Source organism: Kogia breviceps, chromosome 10 (assembly GCF_026419965.1).
Source record: "Kogia breviceps isolate mKogBre1 chromosome 10, mKogBre1 haplotype 1, whole genome shotgun sequence".
Lineage (NCBI taxonomy): Eukaryota > Metazoa > Chordata > Mammalia > Artiodactyla > Physeteridae > Kogia > Kogia breviceps.
The window spans coordinates 78,253,281-78,277,906 of NC_081319.1; the positions used below are offsets into that span (position 1 = coordinate 78,253,281).

General features: G+C 44.7%; 1 protein-coding gene across 5 annotated transcripts in view; it reads left to right on the forward strand.

Moving 5' to 3' along the window:
- RUNX2 (RUNX family transcription factor 2) overlaps positions 1 to 24,626 on the forward strand; it is a 302,059-nt gene that overhangs the window by 118,423 nt on the left and 159,010 nt on the right. For 2 of the 5 annotated variants that reach the window (XM_059077788.2, XM_059077790.2), the window contains 2 exons: positions 2,309 to 2,374; positions 3,979 to 5,344. The exons of 2 other annotated variants lie outside the window; for them this stretch is intronic. In XM_059077788.2, coding sequence (XP_058933771.2) covers positions 2,309 to 2,374; positions 3,979 to 4,457 — 545 coding nt within the window. In that variant the 3' untranslated portion in view covers positions 4,458 to 5,344. Of the gene's footprint in view, positions 1 to 2,308; positions 2,375 to 3,978; positions 5,345 to 24,626 lie in introns of those variants that run through there. One more of the 5 variants, XM_059077789.2, reaches the window with a different exon arrangement.

Consider the following 24,626-nt stretch of genomic DNA (forward strand, 5'->3'; position numbering starts at 1 on the left):
ATGGGCACCAGAAGAACCTACTTAAATATTTCTAGGCAAATTTATTTCAGCACATAGGCTCGTAAGACAGCAAATATATATATCTGTGGTTGTGTCCACCGAATTCCTTAAGGGTGACTAAGACTGCAGAGTGGTTAGAGGTTGAAGATGTCTTGTCTAGCTGTGGTTCTGCCTCTCTGGAGCTTTGTGATTTTTGTAGAGCACATGGCTCCCTTCTCCGCCTAGCTTCCCTATTTGTCAGCGGGTTAGATTAGGATCATCTAAACAGTAAACGAGGGGTTTGGAATTTTTTTTCACCAGAGTACCCCAAACTAGCAGAGGAGGATAAATGGGTACCTTAGGGAATCTGGGGGCATAGTTTAAAGCTTCACAAGTGCAAAATTTTGTTGAAGTCCTTTTTTGTCTGTCTGAAAATTCACCCAAGTGTTGCATTCTACTCCATATCATGTACATGTTTACTGTACAGCATACCCTTGTCTCCATGCTGAGTAAAACAAGCCTATCAGGAAGATGCACCATGTTTATCTTGGGCTTCAAGTAACTCCTGGCAGTGCTGGCTTTATTTAATCAGTAGGTTGTAATCTGGAGTTTTAAACTGGCTCTAAGGCTACAAGGCAGATCACTGGGGCCGTTACTGAGCTTTGGCTTTACATTTCTAAAATTAGATTGGGGTAAGAGTACTTTTAGAACTCTCCAGGCTTTCATGCTGATCCTTTTAATAAGTAGATATTATATTTTCTTTACTTTAGCTGATATAATATCTAGGTCTATAGATAGTTTGTAGCTGTACGTAATGTGGCTGGTGACATGGGTATGAATAGTTTAGGACGCAAGGTCGAAATAACCTAAGATGATCTAAAAGAAAACCTGAGTTCTTGTACAGAACGGAGGTTAGAAGTACAGGTACAACCCCATTCAATGAAAGAAAACTTAGTTATATCCTTTGCTTCTGTAATAATTATTATAAATAATCGAAGGTTAGGAAGGGGTTTAAGTTGTTTCTTTTTAAGTTTAGAATTCCTTCCATCGCCCCATCACTGATTATTATATAAGAGATCTCACATGATACTGCAGCAAGTTGTTAAAATTTCTTCCTACAGAACACATTGCAGTGTAACACGAAATAACTAAGGTCCAGAAAATTTTATTTTTTGTAACTTATGACAAGTACCGTATAATCCCTTTAAAGTCCTCATGAGCTCTCTTTGCCCAGAAGGAGTTAATCCTCAAGACATGACAGTCTCAAATGACTAGAAGTCATTGGTCAAAATTCTGTAAGGCCAGCGGAAGTTTGTCGCATTGTTTTCTATAAACCACAGCCAGAGCTCATTAATTGAAAAATGAATGTCAATTTGCATTAGCTGGCATTTAGAAGCCAAAAAGGTAGAGTGATCCTGGCACGTGATGGATAATAAAAACATCAGACCAATGTATCAGGTAAAATCGAGAAGTTGGGTGTGGGAGGTGGAGAGAGAAATTCAAAACCACACTGGAGTTTACTGGCAGGGTCCCCCATAAAGGGTTTTAATGAGGCTTCTGCATCAAAATCAGGGAAACCACCTGGAATTTTAATTATGACGACAGTATATTTTAAGTATAAATACCCACGAGAAGCATTTTTTACATTGATGAGTCTACCTGTATGAGCTCTGTGCTCCTGTGGGCGGCAAACGCTGATGTTTTAAGGGTGACATCTTTCCATTTGAAATTGCTCACGTCATTCTGGTTTCTCTCACGAGCTGAGCGTTGAACTTAAAGCGTACAGAAGTGGCCTGCCTGTACCCATGAACTCTGCCAGCTCAAGTTCACCTAGATGCCCTGCAGTGAAAATCAGGCCGGCGGAGAACATCTGTGGTCTCCATGCAGGGCCTGTATCGTGTCAGACACTGCAGAAGCACAGGGCAGGGAGATGGCAAATCTCATCTGGCCCCATTGGTGATTCTGTCCTAATCACTTCTTGTACCTTTTCACACCTGAGCTTGTCAGAATTTCCCATTTGGGTGGGGTTAGGGAGAGGCCAGTGGAGGATGGAAGAATTTTTAAAAAGCAGAGAGTAACTGCCCAGATGGTGCTAGTTTTGGTTTGTCATCTTGAAAGTGTTTGCTTCTGGTATTAGAAGCTGCTCACCAGCTTTTTTACTCTCTGCTTACGGGCCTGTGGATTCTGGGAAGGTACTGTGAGGGGTGGGACCTTCTCTGCCTCCCCTTCCCCACCCCCAAGGCAGTTGCTTCTCCTCCTGTCTTGGGATTCACGGTGATAGAACGTTAGAGCCGGAAGGGAACTTAGAGCTCATCCCCTCATTTTACAGATGATGACACTGCCACCTCTGACTTCTGCCTCTGGCCTTCCACTCTCAGTAAGAAGAGCCAGGCAGGTGAGACTTTTCACAATTGCTGGGCTGGGCTGGGTGGGGCTGTCTGATTGGGACTGTCCGATGAGTGAGAAACACCTTGTTAACAATATACTGTTTTGAAGTAGTCACTTCTTGCTATCAGTGCACATCACGGCACTTGCCCCGAGCATTTTATAAAGAACACAGGCAGTGTGCATTTTAACAAAAATGAACAACTCTCGATCAGCACCATGAAAGAAAAATATTGGGATGATTCATTTAATGAATATTGTAGCATCCAAGAACGTGGCTAAAAAAAAAAATGGAAGCTGAAGAAGTACCTGCTCACTAAGACCTTCAAGAATTACTGGGTGCTTTCCCTTACAGATAAAAGCGGTAGGAAAAGCAAGTGTATGAGATCCAAAGGATTGGAAGATTTTAGGTGTGAACAAAATCTTAAGAACACTGGTATTATAAAACGGCTTGTCACAATTCTGTCAGTGTTAGAAATTCATAAGCCTGTCTTTAAAGATCACGACGATAAGTTTTTGGCATTTCCGAAAACTGATTTCCACATGAAGTAGTTTCTAAGTGTGGTTTCATAAGTTAAGTGCCAGAAATACCTATTAAGGAGGCACCCTGTTAGCTTTAGAAGTTAAAGGACTTTACATTTTGGAGGAAAACTGTCTTTGCTTCAGGTTCCCAGTTCAAACTGGCCTGAAGCTGATTCTGTAGGATGTGGTACAGGGGTCCGGAAGGTGGATGGTGAGGTACCCTCCTGCTTTACCTCCTCTACCAGCGAGCCTTTCCCCAAAGCTGCTGTTGGCACATGGCCTTAATCAGGTCCTACTTCTCCCATCAAGACTTGAAATGCAGTGATTCTTAGGTACCAAGCCTTCCCCCCACCCACTTTCAAAACCTGCTAGTTTATGACCCTTGGGAGAATTTCTAAGGGTCAGACACTCCCTATACACCCCCAGATAAGTAAGATAGTTCCAGAAAACATTGAAATCTAGTTTGATTTTTTTTGAAATCTGTTACCAAGATGAGGAATAAAATAGGATCTCACATTATCTTAAGTGTTGAAGTGATAGGCCCATGCTAGGGTGTCTTTTTGACGTTCCTTCATTGACGAAGGGGCCCTGTTAAGAGCGCCAACAACAAAACGGATCACTTTGGAAGTTCTTTATATTGGGTTGAGAAAAAGAAACGTGTCCGACTTAGTAAAAAGGTCCCTTTCAAATACCTGAGGTACAAGAAGGAACAAAAAGAGAGGGGGAAAAAAAATCAATGAGGATTCAGTCTTAAAGTCTGGTGAGTGAATCTGTCTGATCAGTGTTGGGTTGGTTTACACACACGACCTAGCACACATTTGGGCTTTTAAAGCCCTTTGGGATTCTCTGGGGGTGAAGAACTTGAGGCTCAATGCTGCTAAGACCGTAAAGTAAAAAACAAACAAGCAGAAAAACCCCAGAAGTCTGTGTAGTGACCGGTGCATTTGAAAGTCTGTTTGTGGCTTGCTGTTCCTTTGGGGGAAAGCTAAAGTTTTCTTTCTTTTCTTGTAAAAAAAATAAATTCTTTCATGATTTTAACTGCTATTTACAGATGTTTCCCTCCCCCCCCCCATCTTCTGTTGTAATTTTTAGGTGCTTCAGAACTGGGCCCTTTTTCAGACCCCAGGCAGTTCTCAAGCATTTCATCCCTCACTGAGAGCCGCTTCTCCAACCCACGAATGCACTATCCAGCCACCTTTACTTATACCCCGCCAGTCACCTCAGGCATGTCCCTCGGTATGTCCGCCACCACTCACTACCACACCTACCTGCCACCACCCTACCCCGGCTCCTCCCAAAGCCAGAGCGGACCCTTCCAGACCAGCAGCACTCCATATCTCTACTATGGCACCTCGTCAGGATCCTATCAGTTCCCCATGGTGCCCGGGGGAGACCGGTCTCCTTCCAGAATGCTACCGCCGTGCACCACCACCTCGAACGGCAGCACGCTCTTAAACCCAAACCTGCCTAACCAGAACGAGGGCGTTGACGCCGACGGAAGCCACAGCAGTTCCCCCACCGTTTTGAATTCTAGTGGCAGAATGGATGAATCTGTTTGGCGACCCTATTGAAACTTCCTCAGCAGGGGCCCAGCGGTCTCTGGGAGCCACACCCCAAATGTATCAACATATACATATATAGAGAGTGCATATATATGTATATCAACTAGCCTATCTACAAAGTGCCTATTTTTTAGAAGGTTTTTTTTTTTTCTTGGCATTCACTCACTCTGTCATGATCTTGCAACCCTCAGAGGGTAGCTCTCGAGAAGCAAGAGGCCCAGCAGAGACGATCCTAATCAGATTTCAGATCATTCTCTATTTAAACACGTACCTTTGCAAGCAAACAAAGGAAAAAAGGTACTTTCGTTGCTGTTGTCATTTGGTCTGTTATCCTCAGTAACCTGTTCAGATGCCAGTTCAGAGAAGAGCAAAGACGCTTGTCCCCTGTGCTTTGAAACCACACACCCTCACGGTGCCGATGTGTGTGGACCAGTGCCCTCTGCAGACCCGCTTACACAGCCGGTCCAGGCGCCCACGAAGGGAAAAGGGGCAGAAAGAATGCTTCCATTCCCTTGTCACCCATTCAGAGTAACTGTTCCAAACTTTGGCTTTCACACTTTCTGCAAGTACTCATTTGAGCTGTTTGGTTCAGTTGTTTTTGTTTTAAGTTTTGCCTACTTTAAGAAAGTGACTGCAAAAAGTACCGATCAGGATAGATTATTTTATTTTACCGTTTTATACTTTTTTTTCCTTTTCCCATTTAACCAAAAAGAAATCCGATCCCAAACTACCCCCTTCCCACCTAACCCCCTTCTTCTTTTATGCAAAACTGAAAATGGCAATACCTTATTATAGCCATAACGGTAGAGATAGTGTTTGCGTTTGGCTGTGTGTTATTTGTCTTCTTTTTTTTTTAAATTATGAATATGTGTAAAATCTGAGGTAACTTGCTAACGTGAATGGTCATATAACTTTAAAGATATATTTATAATTATTTAATGACATTTGGACCCTTGAAACATTTCTTAGTGTATTGATATGTTGACTTCGGTCTCTAAAAGTGTTCTTTATTAAATAACAAATTTCTTCAGTGGGCTAGAGCCATATCTGAAATATTGCTAAGCAATTTCAGTTCATCCAGACACAATGTGATTTTTAAAAATACTTCCATCTCCAAATATTTTAGATGTAGCTTGTTTTTGTGATGTATGAAGGAAATGTTATGTTTAGTTCTTTTCGGATCTTTGATTGCCTCTAACACAGCTTTGCCTTTTAAAAAGCAATAATCAGAGATTTAAAAAGCAACCCTTAGTCCTTTATCACTTATGTTGCTCTTTGTCAGCATGAAATGCTGGAGTGATGTGGTTTCCTAATTTCTTTGAAATAATGATGACTCTTGTCATATTAAAAAGACAAGCACAAGTGAATCCTTGAACTGCAGAGCAATGTTCTGTGGTTTCATAGTTAAAGCAAAACTCAACATCACCAGTGAAGACGTAGTCAGCTTAAAGCCACACGTGTGGCTGAAGGATCAGTCGTGATACACACGGTACAGGAAAGCAAAACTGCTCCCAGGGAGTGTTACCCAAAACGCCTTACCAAACAGTAAGTCAGGTGAACCCAAATCTGCCTTAGCCCGGGGCCCATTGGCAGCTTCCCACAGAATTTGCATTTAAAGGAGCAGAGTTAAGTCCTTGTCTTCTGGGAGTAGGGTCGTCTGAAGGAGCAGGCAAGTTCCAGCAGGCAACTGATCTGAGAACATACAGGCAGTGGGGTCCCATAATACAGCCTCTGATATTCACATTTCTCACCATGGGGGGCGAAGGGAAGGCAAAGCTAGGTGGAATTTGGTGTCTACTACTGCGTGTGAATTTGAGCCGAAGCCCTCCTGTCGGATGCACTTTGACCACTCCTGGCGGCCCCGTGGCAGATTCTCAAGTGTGGATCCTTGATCCAAGCCAGGACCACTTCAGGACACCACCAGGCAGATCCCCACCCACCTCCCCCACAGGTCAGGGCCCTTTCATTTAAAGCTTGTGCCCGCCCCCAGGCAGAACCTTTAGAGATTTGCCTCCAGCCCCAGAGGCCCTGGCTCCCCGGTCATGGTCCAGCCCACCTCATAGAGCACCAAGCAACTCGGGATGGCTAGTGGGGCAATGGACCTGTGCTCCTTGCCTGGGAATTCACCCTGACTCCTCCGAATAAAGATCGAGGGGAAAACCAAGCCCAACCAAAACAAAACACTTTGCCTTCTAAAGGTTGTATACCAAGTATGCTTAGATAATAAATAAGCCACTTTCCTATTTCTGAAGATGGAAGTAGTAATTGATACTATTTATTATTTGTGTGTGGTAGCTTGAAGCAAGCCACTGTCCATTTATTTGTAAGTGTAAAATATGTGTGTTTGTTTCAGTAGCACTTAAAAGAGCCAGTGTCTGGTTACACGTTTCAATCTTAATTAATTGACAAAAATGTTACTGCCAGTGCCAGCTGTACCCTATTTAATAAAAAAGGTACTATATCTGTACATTCTTTTTTAATGTTGAAAGGGCTTTTTTAAGTTTACAGTACACATACTAAGTGACTTGAGGGATGCTTTTGTGTTGAAATGTTAATATAGTGGCTGCAGGCAGCAACCCAGAAACACTTTAAAAGTTTTCTTTTTTTTCCTTGGGAAAAATTCAAGCACTTCTTCCTTCTCCCCTCACTCAAACCATTCCAATGGGGTAATTTACATTTCTTAGATCAAATTCAGCCCTTTTTTTAGCCCCGGGGGTTAAATTTTTCTATCTTTTTTTTTTTTTTTTAACCAAATCCTTAATTTGCACTGGGTCACGTGTATGATTTGTGATTTCAAGACCAAAGCAAAGCCTTACTGCTACTGTGGAACCATGAACTAGCCAGCACTCTACTTCCTTCCGATTAAAAAGGCATGGTTTACAGCGTGACCAATACAGCCACTTTTTTAACCTGTTCTAACCTATGTCTATGTCAGAGTTCCAGAACAGGTACCGAAGCTTTAGTGTTTTTTTTTTGTGAAATGACATCCAGGTTGGAACTGAAAGACTCAACAGATCATCTGTGGTTCGCTCTTCAGGCCGTCTTACCCCCCCTAGGGCCTTTTAAAAGTGAGCAGAGAACTGTACACCATTGGGGCCCATCCGTTGCAGATTCAGAGGGGAAGAGATGTGTGTGCTGGCTGAAAGAGTTCCCTCCATTCCCAGGAAAGGGACGGACTCAAGAGTCTAGGTGAATACATGGAAACACAAAGCATTAGCAAAAACAATAATTATACCTATGACATTCGAAAGAACCATAATAAATAAAATAAATAAAAGACGACTCTTCCAAATCTTGAATTTGTTGTTCTTAAAAAGATAACACATTTGAAACATATTTTCTATGTGAGAATTTTTTAGATGTTTGTTTACTTCATGTTTACAAATAACTGTTTGCTTCTTCATGCAGTACTTTCAAATATATCAGCCAAAACCATAACTTACAGTAATTTCTTAGGTTATTTTGAATAAAATTCCATTTTTTTTTTTTTGGATATGCTTTACCATTCTTAGATTTCTGTGGAACGAAAATATTTGTAGCATTTTGTGTAAATACAAGCTTTTCATTTTTATTTTTTTCCAGTTGCTGTTGCCCAAGATTTGCTTTCTGTGCACATATTGTACAAATTCTGCTTTGTGCCACAGGCCATGATTGTGGATGAGTTTACTCTTAACTTCAAAGGGACTATTTGTATTGTATGTTGCAACTGTAAATTGAATTATTTGGCATTTTTCTCATGATTGTAATATTAATTTGAAGTTTGAATTTAATTTTCAATAAAATGGCTTTTTTGGTTTTGTTATGTGTGTACACTGGGTCTTTTCTCATCCGCGGTTTCTTCTCTAGTCTGACGCCTACTCCTGCCTACACCTGGGCACTTATTGGTCGTAGGACTTGCCAGGGCTGGATGAGAGCAGAGATCCTATATTACTGGTGAGAGGAAAACCGTCTTGGTAAGCGCTGGGTTCTTGTTTTGTCCTACCCCTAGAGAGAGGTGGGTGAAGAATCTAGCAGTGTGCTCACTTCCTTGTCAGCCTGTTGTCTGAAGAAGGAGTGCTCACCCCATGCTTGGGTAAAGCCCCTTATTCCAACCAGGGGACGAGTCAGGGTAGAAAGACAGCAGCCTCGATGGTTCCATGATGCTAATCTCTGGGCACATGAACGGGGCCGACAAGTGAACCCTTGACTGTAGTCACAAGAGCTCAAGCAGCCCGGCTGTAGGGGGTAGTCTGTTTTCCTTCTGACATCTCTTTTGGGTTCTTAAAAAGAAAGTCAACCAAAGACAAGGATGAGTAAAAATGGACCTTGGCCTGCAGAGCTCTAGCCTCAGAAAAATTCTACTACTAGTGAGGTTAACTCTAGTTTGGAGACTTTTTTTCTGGGCCACTGTTTATTTTTGGTAAGTCCCTCCCCTGCGAGAAGATTGAGGGCCTGGGGTAGAGCGGTTGCTTTCTTTCTGTCCCGTGCTGTCCGTATGCCTTGGCTTATCACAGTTCTAGAGAGGGACGGGGGGGGGAAACCTCGGTGCCGACAAGCGCAGTCACTGGCAGGGGGCCCACAGCACGCTAGGAGTTAGAGGCTGCCTTTTAGATCTGCTCATTCTTACTCCTTTGGCACTGTTTTCTGAGAGATCTTGGAAACAGCTCATTTCTAAGCCTGGGAGACATCCTAAAAGCGCTTGGGTGAACTTAGGCCAGGGAACTTGTTTGCAACTCTTTGAGGATGTATATTTATTTATCCTTTTAAATTAAACATCTGTGTGGCTTTAAAAGGCACTGCACGGGAGGTGGGCATGGTGGCCTTCTCGGCCTCTCTAGCTTTGTCCCGCAGCAGCAAATCACTCTCCTCCTCGGGGTCTCAGTTTCTTGGTTTATGGAAAGGCACTGGGCTAGACCTTGGCGCTACTGACATTTCAGGCTGGCTAATTCTTCGGCGTGTGCGCAGGGAGGACTGTCCTGTGCATTGTAGGGTGTTTAGCAGCTTCCCTGGCTTCTACCTGCTACGTGCCTGTAGCGTCTGCCCAGTCGTGACAATGAAAAATGTCTCCAGACGTTGCCAGGTGCTCCCTGGGGGGCAAAATCGCCCCGATTAAGAACGACTGGGCTAAAGGCTCTAACTCCTTAGGCTTTCTGGACAGAGCTGGTGCGATAATACGTGGCTCATTGAAACAGGACGGCCAGATAGGAGACTGAGGGACTTCCCAGGGATGGACTTCCCCATCTGCCTGCTCCGTCCCTCCACCTGATGGCACCCTGAGGGCTGTATGTGTTGGGACAGAGGCTCCTGACTCTCCAGTCTGCACTTCCTCCATCTTCCCCGCTTCACGGGCCCTGCAGCCAGCGAACAGCACGGCTGTGGCTGTGGGGCTTTGCTAGGCCTGGCCGGCTGGGCTGTATTTATCATGGCAGCTTCTGTTTCTCACTGGAAACGACAGGCGGAAGAAGAAAGCAATTTCTCCAGTGTTTTTGACCCTTTGTGCCTCCTGCCCCACAAATATTTAATCATCAGACATTTCTTGGAGAGTGGGTGTTTCCTGTTAACTCGATCCGGGCCGAGACTGGCCCCATAAACACCTCAGCTCTCCGTCGCGGAGTTTATTTGGCTGGGAAATGGGTATTGCCGTGTAAACAGGAAGCCCCCTGAAGTTATTATCTACAGATGCGGTTGAAGAGCCACATGTTTATATTTATGGGATTTGAGAACAGTCTGAAAAGGCCAGGGAGGAGGTAGAGGAAGCCCTTGTTCACAGGGAGGGCAGGGCCCACAGATCTGCATGTGTTGATTTTTCATCCCCTCTGGAAGCGGGTGGTTCATTGCACTGACCCAGCCAAGAGCCGGGGTACAAATGCAGGTACCGGCTGGTCTGATGTAAGCAAGCAACCCTACCTAGATTATCAGGTTAACAGTGGGCAGTCCAGTTTCAGTCTCTGACCCAATCACTTAACGCCATTTTAGAGACCTGTCCTAGGAAACGGGTTTTTTTGGTGGGGGAGGGGTGGGGAGGGGCGGATGGTATGATAAGACCGCTGTCTTACAGGCTCTAAGTTTTTCTGGGGACAACTGACTTCCTCCGTTTCAGTGAGCACACGGGCCAGCTCTCCTGTGAGACCCCAGGCAAACACACGCATTTGCTCCTTGAAATGGGGTCCGAAGGGCTCAGGAAGGATCCTTCGAAGGAGGCCTGAGCTGTCCGGGTTTTGGGGCAGAGAACATGTGGTTGGCAGCTGGTTGCTCATTGGTGCTGGGGGTACCGGGCCTAGTCCAACCCCTGCTCCACCACCTCTGCTCTTCCTTCCTGGGCTCTCTCCTTGGGTCTGCAGAAGATGCTTAAGTAAGGCCAGGTAGGAACCAATACATGGAAGGCTCTCATTTAAAGTATGAGCTCTGAGCAAAGGCGAGGGCATCTCCATCCTCCTCCAGCTTCTTTGTGTCTCCCCGGGGGCTTCACAGCATTCAGTCAGGAGGCCTTGGAAATGAAATTTTTAAGAAAGTTATTCATCAAAGTTTGGCAAAGGATCCACCGAAGATGTAAAGGGCAGTATACTCAGGGGTGTGTGTGTGTGTGTGTGTGTGTGTGTGTGTGTGTGTGTGTGTGTGTGTGTGATGGGTGCACGCACACCTGAAGGGAGGGAGGCAGGGAGGGATGGGAAGGGGTGCCAGAGCAACCTTCAGGGAAAGCTCAGCACACACACAGATACCCCTTGACACAGCATTTATTTGCCTCAAATTCTGCAAAAAGGCACACCATCCCACAAGCACTTACTCTTCTTCAAATAGGTTATTTAGAAGGGACAGGGGACACAGGACACCTCCCTGAGATGTCAGGAGCACGGTGACATGGACATCTCAGAAGGGTTATTATTCATTTTTGTAACGCATTTATTCACAAGCGTTTTGTGATTCAACCGGCCCTGCTGTCCTGGACAGACATGCTCAACCAGTTGGAAAGCAGAAAGATCAAGTTTCTGGAAACCCACTGAACTTTTACGAAAATTTATTTTAATTTCATTTGCTTATTATCTTGTTGCAATGATGTCTGACCACTCAGTGGGGTTTTCTGGAAAACCTGCTTTACGTCTTAGCATTGCAAAGGTAGCTCACGTCATGATTGCTGTCTTTTTGTCCCAGGTCTTTCTGTGCCACTCCACAGCCAATAGGATGGAAAGAATCCCACCCCTGCCCCCCCACCCCCCAACCTGTCATCCTTATAGAGAAACCAAGACCATCTAGCAAAATGCTAAAAAAATGGGAGGCGGGAGAGATGGGGACAAGCAAAAGTTCTTCCACACAAGCCCGTCAAGAACTAGTTTTGTCTTCACAACACTAAATGAGACCAGAACACAAAATTGCAACGAGGTCTCCTGTGGCCCTGTACTCCTTTTGCCTTGGGACATTTCTACTGGAGAACCCAAAGTACCAGAGGTAGCCCAGATGCGGGGGTGGAAGGAAGATAGAGTGGGATCAGTGGAGTTAGAGGAGATACAGGATGCAGTGGCAGAGCTGAAGGGGGTCTTTGAGAGCTGAGGGTACCAGGAACTCCCAAAATGCTATCGGATGATGGATTGATGTAAATGTGCAAATGTCTCATTTAAAAACAGCAAAAGCAAACACACAAAACCGCATGACATGTGTAATCGCGGGAGCCTTAACACAACGGTTTTATGATTTAAATCTCCTTGGACATCCTTTCCTTCCTAAATTAGGTCATTTATTTTTTTTATAACTGCATCCATCTCTGACAGTGCACAGCTCTGGCCAGTTTCACTTTCTGTTTCTCTGTGAGTTTCTCTCTATTTTTCTGCCCTGAATCGAGAGGAGCCTTTTGTGGGAATCATGACATATTCCAGCAATGTCTTAGCCCGATTCTGTTTTTCTCTAACAGTCATTTAGTATTGAAATCTTGAAAATCACGATGACCTTTCTCCTTTTAGCGGTGTGCTCAGGGCGTCTTTCTGGGTGTGGATTTGGGGGCATAGAAAATCTGACTCCTTATCAAGATCTTATTAGTGGTTTTACAGATGAGAAATGCAGAGACAATTACTGAATGTAATTCTCCACCACAACTTCTGGGACACACTGGGAACTCAGATTGTGAGGGGAGAGACCGATGGACCAAATTTCATTCTTCACGGGCATCAGAGGGAGAGAAGGATCCAGGAGGGAAGAAAGGGCGGAACTTTCTCAAGGAGTTAAGTGGTTAATGGGAACTCAGTTTTTTTTTTATTGGCTAATAAAACCTCTCAGGGTTTTTCATATTATACGGTTCCTTCAGGCTCCTAGCCCAATGCTTAAAAAAGCAAAAGACAAAAACAACAACAAAAAAGCTGGAGCCTGAATACCGATGCAGCCCCAGTCTTGTTTACTTTTTCATTTCCGCAGTTGTAAAAAAAAAAAAAGAAAAAAATTTCCTCTGGTAGTTCAACTTTATCACACAGCGGGAGCGGGTCAGTGTTTGAACAACTCCAGTGATTCCTGCCTCCCAGTGAAAGGAAAAAGTACACTCCATCTCTCTGTTTCAGAACGAGGAGACCACGATGCAAATGACAGATGCATTGGGAAATTTTAAAATGAAAGCCTGGTGGGGGGGGAGGGTGGGTAGGAGCGAGAGCAGATATTGAACCGAAACCCATCTTTGGAATCCTGAATGCAAATATCTCTGTCCTTTTCTTGCCAGTGGTTCTGTTCTCCCGACGGAGCAGGATGTTCTTGTTTTTAATAATAGCCAGACCAGATGCTAAATTCTCCTCGGCAACATGCTGGAGAAGTGAGAAGGCAAACAGCTGATTCCTGTTAAGATGAACACCAGGAGAATAAGCCAGAAAGTATGAGAATTCTCTGGAGGTTTTTGCTTTGTAAACCCCCGTTTGGCAGGAAGATCACAGAATCCTAGCTGAAAACACAGTCTGTCCTCCTGCACCCGTGCCTCCTTCGTGCTGCTTGCTGGGGGCCTTTGAGTCTCCAGCCTGCTGTCCATCCAGCTCTTTTCTGAGTTATCCAGAGGACCGGCTCCCAGGTGCCCCAGGAGGGAATAGTCGGAAGCCCCGAGCCCTTTGGCTTTCACCGACTATTAAAAAAATACTCATCAATAGGAGGGATTTTTTTACTTGCTCCTTGCCATAGAAAATAGTGAAATTCTGAACCCAGGCCAATAATTTTAAAATGGCATCTTTGTTCCATCTTTTTCACTCCCTTCTTCCCCCTGTCAGAATCCATCAAATCTCGCAGTTCTCATTTTGTTTTAGAATACGCCACACATGTAAGACGCTGCTTTCTTCTTTCCCAGGGAGCTGCCAGAGCCGCTGTGGGGCTCTGTGGGGCAAGGCTGCACACTGCTGCCGGCTCAAGCCACCCAGAAGTAGCTTCCCAGAGAGCAGGGGTGCCTGGTGCTCCCTGACATTCTCTCCTTGGGGCTTGCAGGAGTGCGAGAAGGAAGGGACGTTAGGAGCAGGTAGAGAGGCTCGTACCGGTCATCGGGTCCAAAAAGTCCTTCTTACGTGGCCTTTCTTCTTCCCATCATCCTCCTAAACCCTGGTCCTTCCTTTTCCTGCTTGCCGCTCCTTCCCCGGCAATACACAAAGGACACCCCAGCAACTATTTTCTCGCTATTTTTGTCCTCTGTAGCTGTCCTTGAAGTTTGCTTGGCCCTCATCTCACTAATATGAACATCCCGGGGAGAAAGGAATGGAGACAGAAGACGATTTACCTCCTTCCCCTCTTGGTATGGCACTGATGGCCATTGTTTTAATTTCCTCTTGGGGAAAAGTTGTATTTGGTACTGGTAATGTGATCAAATAATAATAATACTTAACAACATTTAATTTTCATGGCACACTGGACTATGCCCTTGGCTGAATGTTTCGCATGACTTATCTCAATCTTCTCAGCAACCTATGAAGAAGGTAGTATTGTTTTTATCCCCATTTTACTGATGAAGAAACTGAGGCTCAGACTAGCCCAAGTTACACAGCCATTAAGACTCAAGCCTAGATCTGCCTGATTCCAGAGACTATATTCCTAAGCTAAAACTTTAGACACAATCTCCTTTATCATCTGTGTAATGGAGAAGGTAAATGAGTTAATGAGATATGAGGAAGCCTAGCAAAGTGTCCACAGCATAGTAAGTATAAAATTGATAGGACCGGGCTTCCCTGGTGGCGCAGTGGTTGAGAATCCGCCTGCGGATGCAGGGGACACGGGTTCGTGCCCCGGTCCGGGAAGATCCCACATGCCGCGGAGCGGCTGGGCCCGTGAGCCATGGCCGCTGAGCCTGCGCGTCCGGAGCCTGTGCTCCGCAAAGGGAGAGGCCACAGCAGTGAGAGGCCCGTGTACCACCCAAAAAAAAAAAAAAAAATTGATAGGACCTATTATCGTTACTCATAATAATGAAGATGATTCTCTTAAAATGAATCAATAAGGTTTCCAAATAGTTTGAATCACAATAGAGCTGGAGCCTGAAGTGGAATGCTTTTTAAAAAGTAGTCTTTTAACACTTAAAAAAATGTTGCTCTTTGAAAGTAATATTTTTCTACTTATTTTATAAACTAATTTTCTACCAAACATCATGGCTAAGTTTAGCAATTGGTTTACCATGGGTTCTTCCCTGTAGGAACTCAGAGATATCACATCACATAAACTATACATTTAAAATACACGGGCACATTCAGAACAGAAATGTTGACCCTACCCCAACCTCAGTCCCCAGTCTGTAATCTCTTCCAAGGTTTTCCATTTAGGTGTGTTGAGTTTCATGTTAATTTTGTTACTGCAGAAGGTATTAATAAGCCTAATTTGGCAGCATTGGCCTCATCTTAGAAGAGAAAGGCCCAAGCAAAGAAATTCCTGTCAACTTCAGCTCTTTCATTTCCAGGAGTGGCTCTGGGATCCTTCTTACCACCTGATAAAGGGGCAGCACCCAGATCCCCCATTTCTGAAATGCATCACTAAGAGGCAGTGCTGTTTACTGGAGAGAGCTGATCCTGGAGGCCCCAGGCCTGAGATGGGATACCTGGTGTGTGCACGGTTTTGTGTACTTGTGCAGGGGTCTGGAGGAGCCTGGGAATGGGGCGTCAGTGTTCTCTGCCCTAAATCATTTAAATCTCTTTTACTGAACAAGTAGGCTTCTCTCCAACTGTTTTAAAGCATTTTAGAGACTATTTCCTTATGTCTACTTTATGTGGAATTAACATCCCATTTTCCCCAAATCCCAAGAGAACAGAAATGACCTCTCTCACTCTCACTCTCTCTGCCTTCTTTTCTTTTTTCTTTCTGAAAATATTTATTGAACACCTACTCTAGGCAGAGCAGTATGGTGGAAGGCTTAAAAAAGCACCATTACAAAGCACCTTGGAAAGCATCTCTATTCAACTTAATCCATCCCAATAAGAGGCGTTTGTCATGCCATTCTTTATTTAAGCGAATTCAGGTTGCCCAAAACAGAGATTAAAAAGTTAGTGATTAGTTTCTAGAGAGAATTTGGATAGTTTTGATTTCTGCTTATAGCCAATTTCATTTCCCATTTCTCATTTCCTGAAACACTCAAGTATTTGTGAGATACTCGGCATCTATATTTAGTCATACAAGCCTTTCATTTCTACCACAGTGTATGGGAGGCTTGGTATTGAAAAAGTGGATGATTTTCATATAATCAAAGGGGGAAAGCTGGTCTTCCATTTTCTCTTTCTTGTTGTCACAGTCATGCAGTCAACTCTGCATTAAGGGGTTGAGTGGTATATTGAAAGAGGGAAGCAGAGGGAATTCCCTGGCGGTCCAGTGGTTAGGACTCCGTGCTTCCACTGCAGAGAGCACGGGTTCAATCCCTGGTCGGGGAACTAAGATCCCATATGTCATGTGTCATGGCCAAAAAATAAATTAATTAATTCAAAAAAACAAAACAAAAAAAAAAAAAAAGAAAGGGGGAAAGCAGTTAGTGGCAAAAAGATCTGGGTTCCAGATCCCTACCAACTAAACGTGTGACCTTGAACAAGCCACTTAACCTCTCTTGACCTTCTCCTTAAATGTGGGCAGTGATATATTACCTTCTAGATGGTATGCTAAGGTTCCATGCAGCAACTCTTACCTATAGATTTGGAGTGGCTTTTAGAATGGAGAAATTATGGGGAGTTTTAAGAGGCAGGTAGAGTCTGCCTAGCATTAAGAGAGAGAACGAGGTCCATTGTTTCCTCACAGAATTGGCAAAAATGGCCAATTTGTAGAGGATTAGTAAATGAAACCCCAGAGAGGTCAAATCACTTACGCAGGATCACCCTGTAGACAGATGAGGGGACGTGAAGGGTTGGAATCTATTTCCAAGCCGTTCTCATACTCATTCACTGGAAGAGACATTTCCTTCCTTTATAAGAGTAGCTTCTTCTGTATTGTCTTTTCATTAAGCACTAATTTACTTTTGTATGTTTTATGAACTTATCTCCATATTTCATAAACTCATACTGATTCTGTTAAAAATTTCTTATACTCATGTGAATTAATTTCCAACATGCTATACTCCAGCTCACCTTATTGAAAAAGACCTGCTATATATAACTTCATTAAAATCATAGCTAAAGCTTCCAGGTCTGACTTAGTGAGAACTTCAGTCTAAGAGCATCAGTGTCATTCCTTCCTGGATAAAGATGATCTATCTGTTGGCCACATGGTTCAAGCTGATGTCCCTAGGCCCCCTTGTCCTCAATGCTAAGGGCAGACTAGATGTCATGACCTTGTCGTGGTCCAAGGTCTTTCTATTCGCTGTTTCATGCTCTGGCTATAGAGACGAGGCCACACTCTGGACTTCATTAACATGATATCCTAGCCATCTAAACAAATGGTACATGACAGCTAATCTTGAAAAAAGATTTTCCATCTCAATTTTACCTTTTATCTCTTTACTATCTGAGTTACCTATAGCAAAGATCTCTTCAATTTTAAAGATGCAAGAAGAAAACCGTGCTAGTGGGGCAAGGATGGAAGACACAGGTACTAGGTGTAGTGCTATCACAGAAAACTTACAATGTAATTAATCATCTGATGCCTGTTTAATGATAGACACAGCCTTATTGTGCCCCTTGATTATCAGACACAAGTGCAAAGCCATTTACAGGGTGGAAGGAGGTGCAGGGCTAAGAAAAGGAAGAATTTGTAGCTTACCCTATCCCTTGCTTGAGAGAATAGCTGTCATTGTTTGCTTCACAATTGCCAATTCTCATCTGACCTTGAGGGAGGGGCTGCATTTTTATTCATTCAGTAAAACACTGATATAAAAACACTTCTTAGGGGCTTCCCTGGTGGCGCAGTGGTTGAGAATCCGCCTGCCGATGCAGGGGTCACGGGTTCGTGCCCTGGTCCGGGAGGATCCCGCATGCCGCGGAGCAACTAAGCCCGTGAGCCATGGCCGCTAGGCCTGCGCGTCCGGAGCCTGTGCTCCGCAACGGGAGAGGCCACAGCAGTGAGAGGCCCGCATACCGCAAAAAAAAAAAAAAAAAAAAAAAAACACTTCTTAGAAATGATGGAAATGGCAGTGAATGAGACATACTCCATGCCCTCAAGAAACTCACCATCTGCTCAAAGAGACAGAAAAATAAAGCTGTGACCACATGGCATAGCAGTGCCACAACAGTGATGTGAACCCAGGGTAGAGGAGCCCCGTTCAGGCAGCAGCTCCTGGGCACAGCAGGAAGATGACGCTTGAGCTGGATCTGGAAGGCTGAGTAATTCCTTTGCCATTCTGGGTCTGCAGCTGAGCTCGTGCAGCCCCACATCTACCCTGCAGTGTGGTACCTGGCAGAAGATGGATCCCCGCCATGGAGATCCCACGGACAGCCCTCCAGAAAGAAAAAGAGGGTGAGACGGCTGCCCCCAGCTCGTGGCATTCGGTAGCATTCCAAATCACACTTCCACTGATAGGATGGGCAAGAGGGATTCTCAGAGGCGTTAGAGGGAGGGGGGTGGAATGAGCAGTATCAGAATCTCTGTGGGAGACGAGTCCTACTTCAGAAACCAGATTCAATATCAGATCATCAAAAACCAGAGGAAATACCTATGTTATCAAAATATACAACATGAAGAAAAAAAATGTGTGGTCTTAACGTTTAACAAAAGAAAGTACCACTATAAAGATGTCGAGGGATGACGGCACAAAATATCCAATTTTCAGGACAAAGTATAGATATATTTTATCCGATTGCTTATTCAACCTCTAGTACCAAGTGAACCAGAGCCTTGGTATGAAAGGGATGGATGATTTGGCACGTCGGACCCTTCAGCATTCAGTAGCATGACAAGTGTAAATGGTTGGGATATGTTTTTGCTCTGGATGAGACACAGTCAAAGAACTTCACGAGAGTTATGCTCATGACCGACCCTGCATAAAACAGTATTTTGGGGTCTTCTCTACTCAGTCCTCCAGACCCCTCTTTTGGAGGCCCACCATGCCCCTGAAGGACCTCCCAAGGACCCCGCATCTCTCTCCGAGCCCACACCAGTTACCCCTGCGCTGTGGACGTCCTCTTTTATAGAACAAAACTGTACTGACCCTCACCTTGGAGGAGTCAGTGTATTTGCATTTCAAGGAAGATTTTTTGGAACCGCTAAAACCTTCCTTCCAAAGCCACACACACCCTGCTCAAAGAGCAGGAAATTTCCTTGGGATGATTCTTTTGACATGTCGTCCTGGGGCTGCTGCCTTCCTGCAGGCTAATCTCATCCTTTTCCAGTTGAAAGCCAATCTTCATTCTTCTCTCTCTCTCTCTTGCCCAAGAACCCTGCCCTGCCCAGATCCCTTGAGGTGATAGGGGATCCCTGCTCTTAGCTGCTATGGGCTAGAGTGAAAATGAGGGAGGGGGTCCTGGTTCTACCTGAAGCTTACAACAGGGGTCTTGCATTTTATTCCTGTCTCTGCAAGAGGCAGTTTATTGATTAATGGAAATCTATTACAGTTATTAGAGCAAATAAAACACATGCACACACACATAAATCCATCTCTATGCCTCCCAAACCACTGGCTGGTGAAGCGAGTTCTATTTCCAGCCCTGACATCTTGCCCGTTTGTCATTCTCCGTCCTGGCCACATCAAGTTCCATCAGGTTTGAGTTTATTGGCTATGCAATGAAGTTTATGTTGTCATAGAAATTAACCTTGATGGACAGGGATACGGCCAGGGGATCAGGAGAGCTGGGCAGCCTCGTGGTGTTGGCATGACTGAGATGTTAGGGTGCCTGGAACCCTCTCCAAGAAAAATCAAAGCTGACTCTTTGCAGCAGCAAACGAGAGCAACAAGACACTCCCGAGGGATGGGGGCTGGGACATGATTGTGAGCCATCCAGTTCCCATTCCCCCCAACCCTCCCGGTGCCCCCCTGGTTCCAAAAATCCTTCCTCGAGCCATGGAGGCAGGGTGGCGGAGGCCTGAGGTTAATCTGCCCTTCTACAGTTCGTGGTTAGCTTTCGTAGGCTCTTGGCTGTTTGACAAAGTTGGATAATAATTCAATATTTCTTACTGAAATACTTGACCTTACTGTTAGTATTTGTGACAAGGGGAATTTAAAGGAGCTGCAAAAAATGCAAGCAAGTGTGGCTGAGAAAGGCCAGGGTATGCCACTGACTAGCGCACAGTTTCTTTTTCTGACAACTATAAAATTTAGGTGAAAACAGGTCAACATTGATGTTGGCAAATGGGAAAGCCAGTTCTATTGTTAGCCAATGAGCTTCAGATATAAACGTAAGTCTGGTTCGATCAAAACCACGTTTGGTTTTAGACACTAGTGATGTGCTTTCTATTTAAAAAAAAAAAAAAAGCCTACTTATATAGACACACGAAGTAAAAATATTGTTCGGCCAAAAGGATTCTTTTCTAAGTATCACATCGACTTGTTGGAGTACAAGACCACTTTCATTTTCTTTTTAAAATTTGTAGGGGACATGCTCCCAGCATCCTCTCTTCTCTTTATTTTGGACTGTCCAGGGCTGTTGAAGATGAAAATCATATATTAAGAAAAATTCTGCATTGCCTGACATGGGGACTTCCTGGAGACTGCTTGCTGGTGGCAGAGAAAGAAATGAAGTTATAAGAGCCAAATATATAGGCCCCCCCAGATGTGGCCTGAGTTTATCATCACTTCTATGGGTCCCTCTTGGTAGTCTCATAAGACACGTTTGAGCTCACAGTGGAGGAACAAGAGAGAAGTTCAGTCCCTTGCCAAGTGCAGGTCATAGATAGGGTCAATTAATTTTAGCCTGCGGGGTAGCTTGCTGATTTCATTTTCTCTCTGTCCTGGGAGCCTCCAAAGCTCTTGTCCTGCTAGGACGTGAAACCATCGGATAATGTGCGTCCTGCTTCTTCCCCACAGCCTCCCATGAGCACCTCAGGGGACTGAGGCCCAGTCAAATGTGGGCTGGTTAATAGGATTCTAGAAGGATTTATTTACTCTTTCTTGGAAGATCCTTTTAAAAAGAAAATTGAGGTGAAATTCACATGGCATGAAATTAACCATTTTTTAAAGGGAACAATTCAGTAGCGTTTAGTACACTCTCCACGTTGTAGGACCACTGCATTCCTGTCACTCCCAAACAGACACCTTGCACCCATTAAGCCCTGACTTCCTATTCCCACCTCTAGATTCTTTTAGTTATTTTTTATTATTATTATTTTTTTGGCTGCATTGGGTCTTAGCTGCTGCACGCGGGCTTTCTCTAGTTGCCGCGAGCGGGGGCTACTCTTCGTTGCGGTGCGTGGGCTTCTCTTTGCGGTGGCTTCTCTTGTTGCAGAGCACGGGCTCTAGGCGTGCAGACTCAACAGTTGTAGTTCACGGGCACTAGGGTGCAGGCTCAGTAGTTACTGCGCACGGGCTTAGCTGGTCCGCGGTATGTGGGATCTTCGCGGACCGGGGCTCGAACCAGTGTCCCCTGCACTGGCAGGCAGATTCTTAACCACTGCGCCACCAGGGAAGTCCCTCTAGATTCATTTTTGAATACAAGTTGGTTAACTGCCTTTCTGCAGAGTGTCGTTTTAGGGCTTCACGATTTTATTTTATTTTTTCTCCAGCTTTATAGAGGTATTATGGACAAATAAAAGCTATACGTATTTAGGTTGTACAATGAGATTTTTTGAAGATGTACAATGTGATGATGATATACATATACATTAGTTATTGCAGAATGAGCTTTAGCAAAATGAGAGAAAATATGAAGATAAATGACAACATCGAACCCAGGGAAAGGAGGTCCAATTCTTGAAAGGAATCCTTTCTTCCTTCCTGACTGCATTGCCTTACTTATTTCCTTTTATTCTTTCCTTTAAAAATTTTTTTTTAAATTTGAGTATAGTTCCTTTACAATGTTGTGTTAGTTTCTGTTGTACAACGAAGTGAATCAGCTATATGTACACATATATCCCCTCCCTCTTGGACCTCCCTTCCACCCCTGCATCCTACACATCTAGGTCATCACAGAGCACCGAGCTGAGCTCCCTGTGCATACAGCAGGTTCCCACTAGCTCTCTGTGATAGTATATATATGTCAATCCTAATCTCCCAATTCCTCCCACCCTCCCCTTCCGCCCGCTGCGTCTACATGTCTGTTGTCCACATCTGCGTCTCTGTTCCCACCCTGCAAGTAGGTTCATCTGTCCCATTTTTCTAGGTTCCGCATATATGTGTTAATATACGATATTTGTTTTTCTCTTTCTGACTTATTTCACTCTGTATGGCAGACCCTAGGTCCATCCATATCTCTACAAATGATCCAATTTCGTTCCTTTTTATGGCTGAGTAATATCCCATTGTATATATGTACCACATCTTCTTTATCCATTCACCTGCTGATGGACATTTAGGCTGCTTCCATGTCCTGGCTATTGTAAATAGTGCTGCAGTGAACAATGGGGTATGTGTCGTTTTGAATGATGGTTTTCTCAGGGAATATGCCCAGTAGTGGGATTGCTGGGTCGTATGGTAGTTCTATTTTTAGTTTTTTTATGGAACCTCCATACTGTTCTCCATAGTGGCTGTAACAATTTACATTCCCACCAACAGTGCGAGAGCTTCACGATTTTAAATAAGGCACGGCTGTATTTCCAGAAAGGACTGAGAGGAGAGAGTAGTTGTTGTGGGGAGGGGTGGAGGCCCTGGGCTGGGATGGGGGGTGGTGGGGTGCAAGAGAGACAGCATCTGGAATCACGCGGTAACCCAGAACCAAAGACTTTCTGAACTAGAGGTGACCATCTGTTGAGATAGCTGCTCTTTCTGAGGCTGATTTTTGGTCTCCTGCTGAGGTGATGATCCCTTTAAAATTCTCAGCATTCTCACTCTCCCGCGTCCCCGGCCTGTCTAGGAGGCAGTGTGTATGCCTTTAATTTGTGTTGGTCGGTATCCAAGTCTGGCACCAGGTAGTCCCCAGTCGAGAAGCCGGGAGGTAGTGCAGGCTCACCCAGGTCTAGGAAGGGAGCTCTCCCCGGGAGGCTAACTGCAGGCCGTCTCCTCCAATACACATCATCCTGCTAGATAATCATTTTCAAATGGCAAACAATAATAAAAGCTTTCCTCTCTTTTGCTTCCAAGTGTCAACGTATCTACACAGGCTATAGATGTGAGAGAGAGAGAGAGAGAGAGAGAGTGTGTGAGTGTGTGTGAACTGTCTAAGAAAAAGAAATTTGGGGAGCATTGCAGTGTGTTGGAAAGGCTGAGAATCACCCTAGGTTGCTTTCCAAACACTCTACGGGTGGCTGACCTGGAGGGTGGATCAGAGATAGAAGAGCTAAAGCATCAGGTGACTTTAATTTTTAATCCACATCTGGAGGGAGTCCTCCGGGTGTCTCCAGATTTGGGCCCCTAGGGCTAGTTTAAAGCTGGGAATGAGACAGGAAGGAGGAGGCCAGAGGCTAGATTTGTCTGCTGAAGATGTGTGATTATGACGCCTGCCTCGGGGTGCACGTGTGTTCTGGGGCTACACAGTCTCATGTGTCATTTTGACCTCTCTTCCGGGAGTATCTATTTTCCTTGAACTGGTTAGGGTAGGGTGAAGTTAAGTAATCTAACTGGTAAGTCATTTCAAACATTTTTTATATTAAGATATGGAATGCAATATAGAATTCGTGGGAGTTGGAGAGATAAAACAGGACTCTGGAGAAATCTTCTACTTGTAATGGGTTACTTTGGGCCAAACTCAGGCTGATGTCCCAGAGTTAAGGGTTTGCTCTCTGCAGGTGGCTGCAGTAGAAATAAATGAGGAGTCCGGTGGGGGTTCAGGGCATTTTCCCAGAGGCCTGTGGAGTAGTTGGATCTTGTAGAATTTCCTCTCCCCACGTCCTGTCCTTGCACTCAGCGAACTCCATCCCCTCCTACAAACCTTCAGGTCCCCCTCCTCTATGAAGACCTCCTTACCATTTTGACCCAATTGCTCAAGGACACCATGATGTCCTCTGTACTGTGAGTTTGGTGCTCTAATCCTCTTATACTCTGTTTCGGCTAGCTATGTTTCTGCTTAACTGACTACACCATAATTTAGTGCTTTAGAACAACAGCTGTTTTATTGCTCACGATTCTGTGGGTCAGGAATGCAGGCAGGGCTCAGCAGGGCAGTTCTGTAGGGCTACCTCGGGCTTCCTCATGGCATGGCAGTCCCAGGGTAATCAGAATTCTTCCACAGCCCAGGCTTCTAAGAGGCACAGAAGTGGAAGCTGCACATCTCTTAAGGTCCACCTTGGAAGAGGAGATGGGCAAGGCCACTTCCACTGTGTGCTGTCGGTCAAAGGCAGTCACAGAGGCCAGCCCAGAGTCAAGGGGAGGGGAAGTAGACCCACAAATCTTCATGGGAGGAGAGGCAAAGCCACTCTGAAGCCACACCCTCGGATATCACAGTTCTCAGTGACCCCTCTCAGTGCCCATTGCAGTGGGACTTGGTCAGCATTTGCTGATTATTTCAGGATTCAGACATCAGTAACAGGTGTGTGAGAAGAGATCTCCAGCATGAGGCATCCTGCACAGTTAGAACCCTCTTCAGTAAAACACAAGGATACGTAACATCCTGGCAATGGAGAAGGTGTGCGTTTGTCAGAGAAAGAGCAGTCCCCAGTATTTTGTAAAAATGGTCATTATATGCTTTGTTGAGTCTTGTGATGGACCCGAGTATACACCAGATGACCTAGGGTTGGGGGACTCTTGTTAAGGAGAAGATAGAAGCTCACGCCACT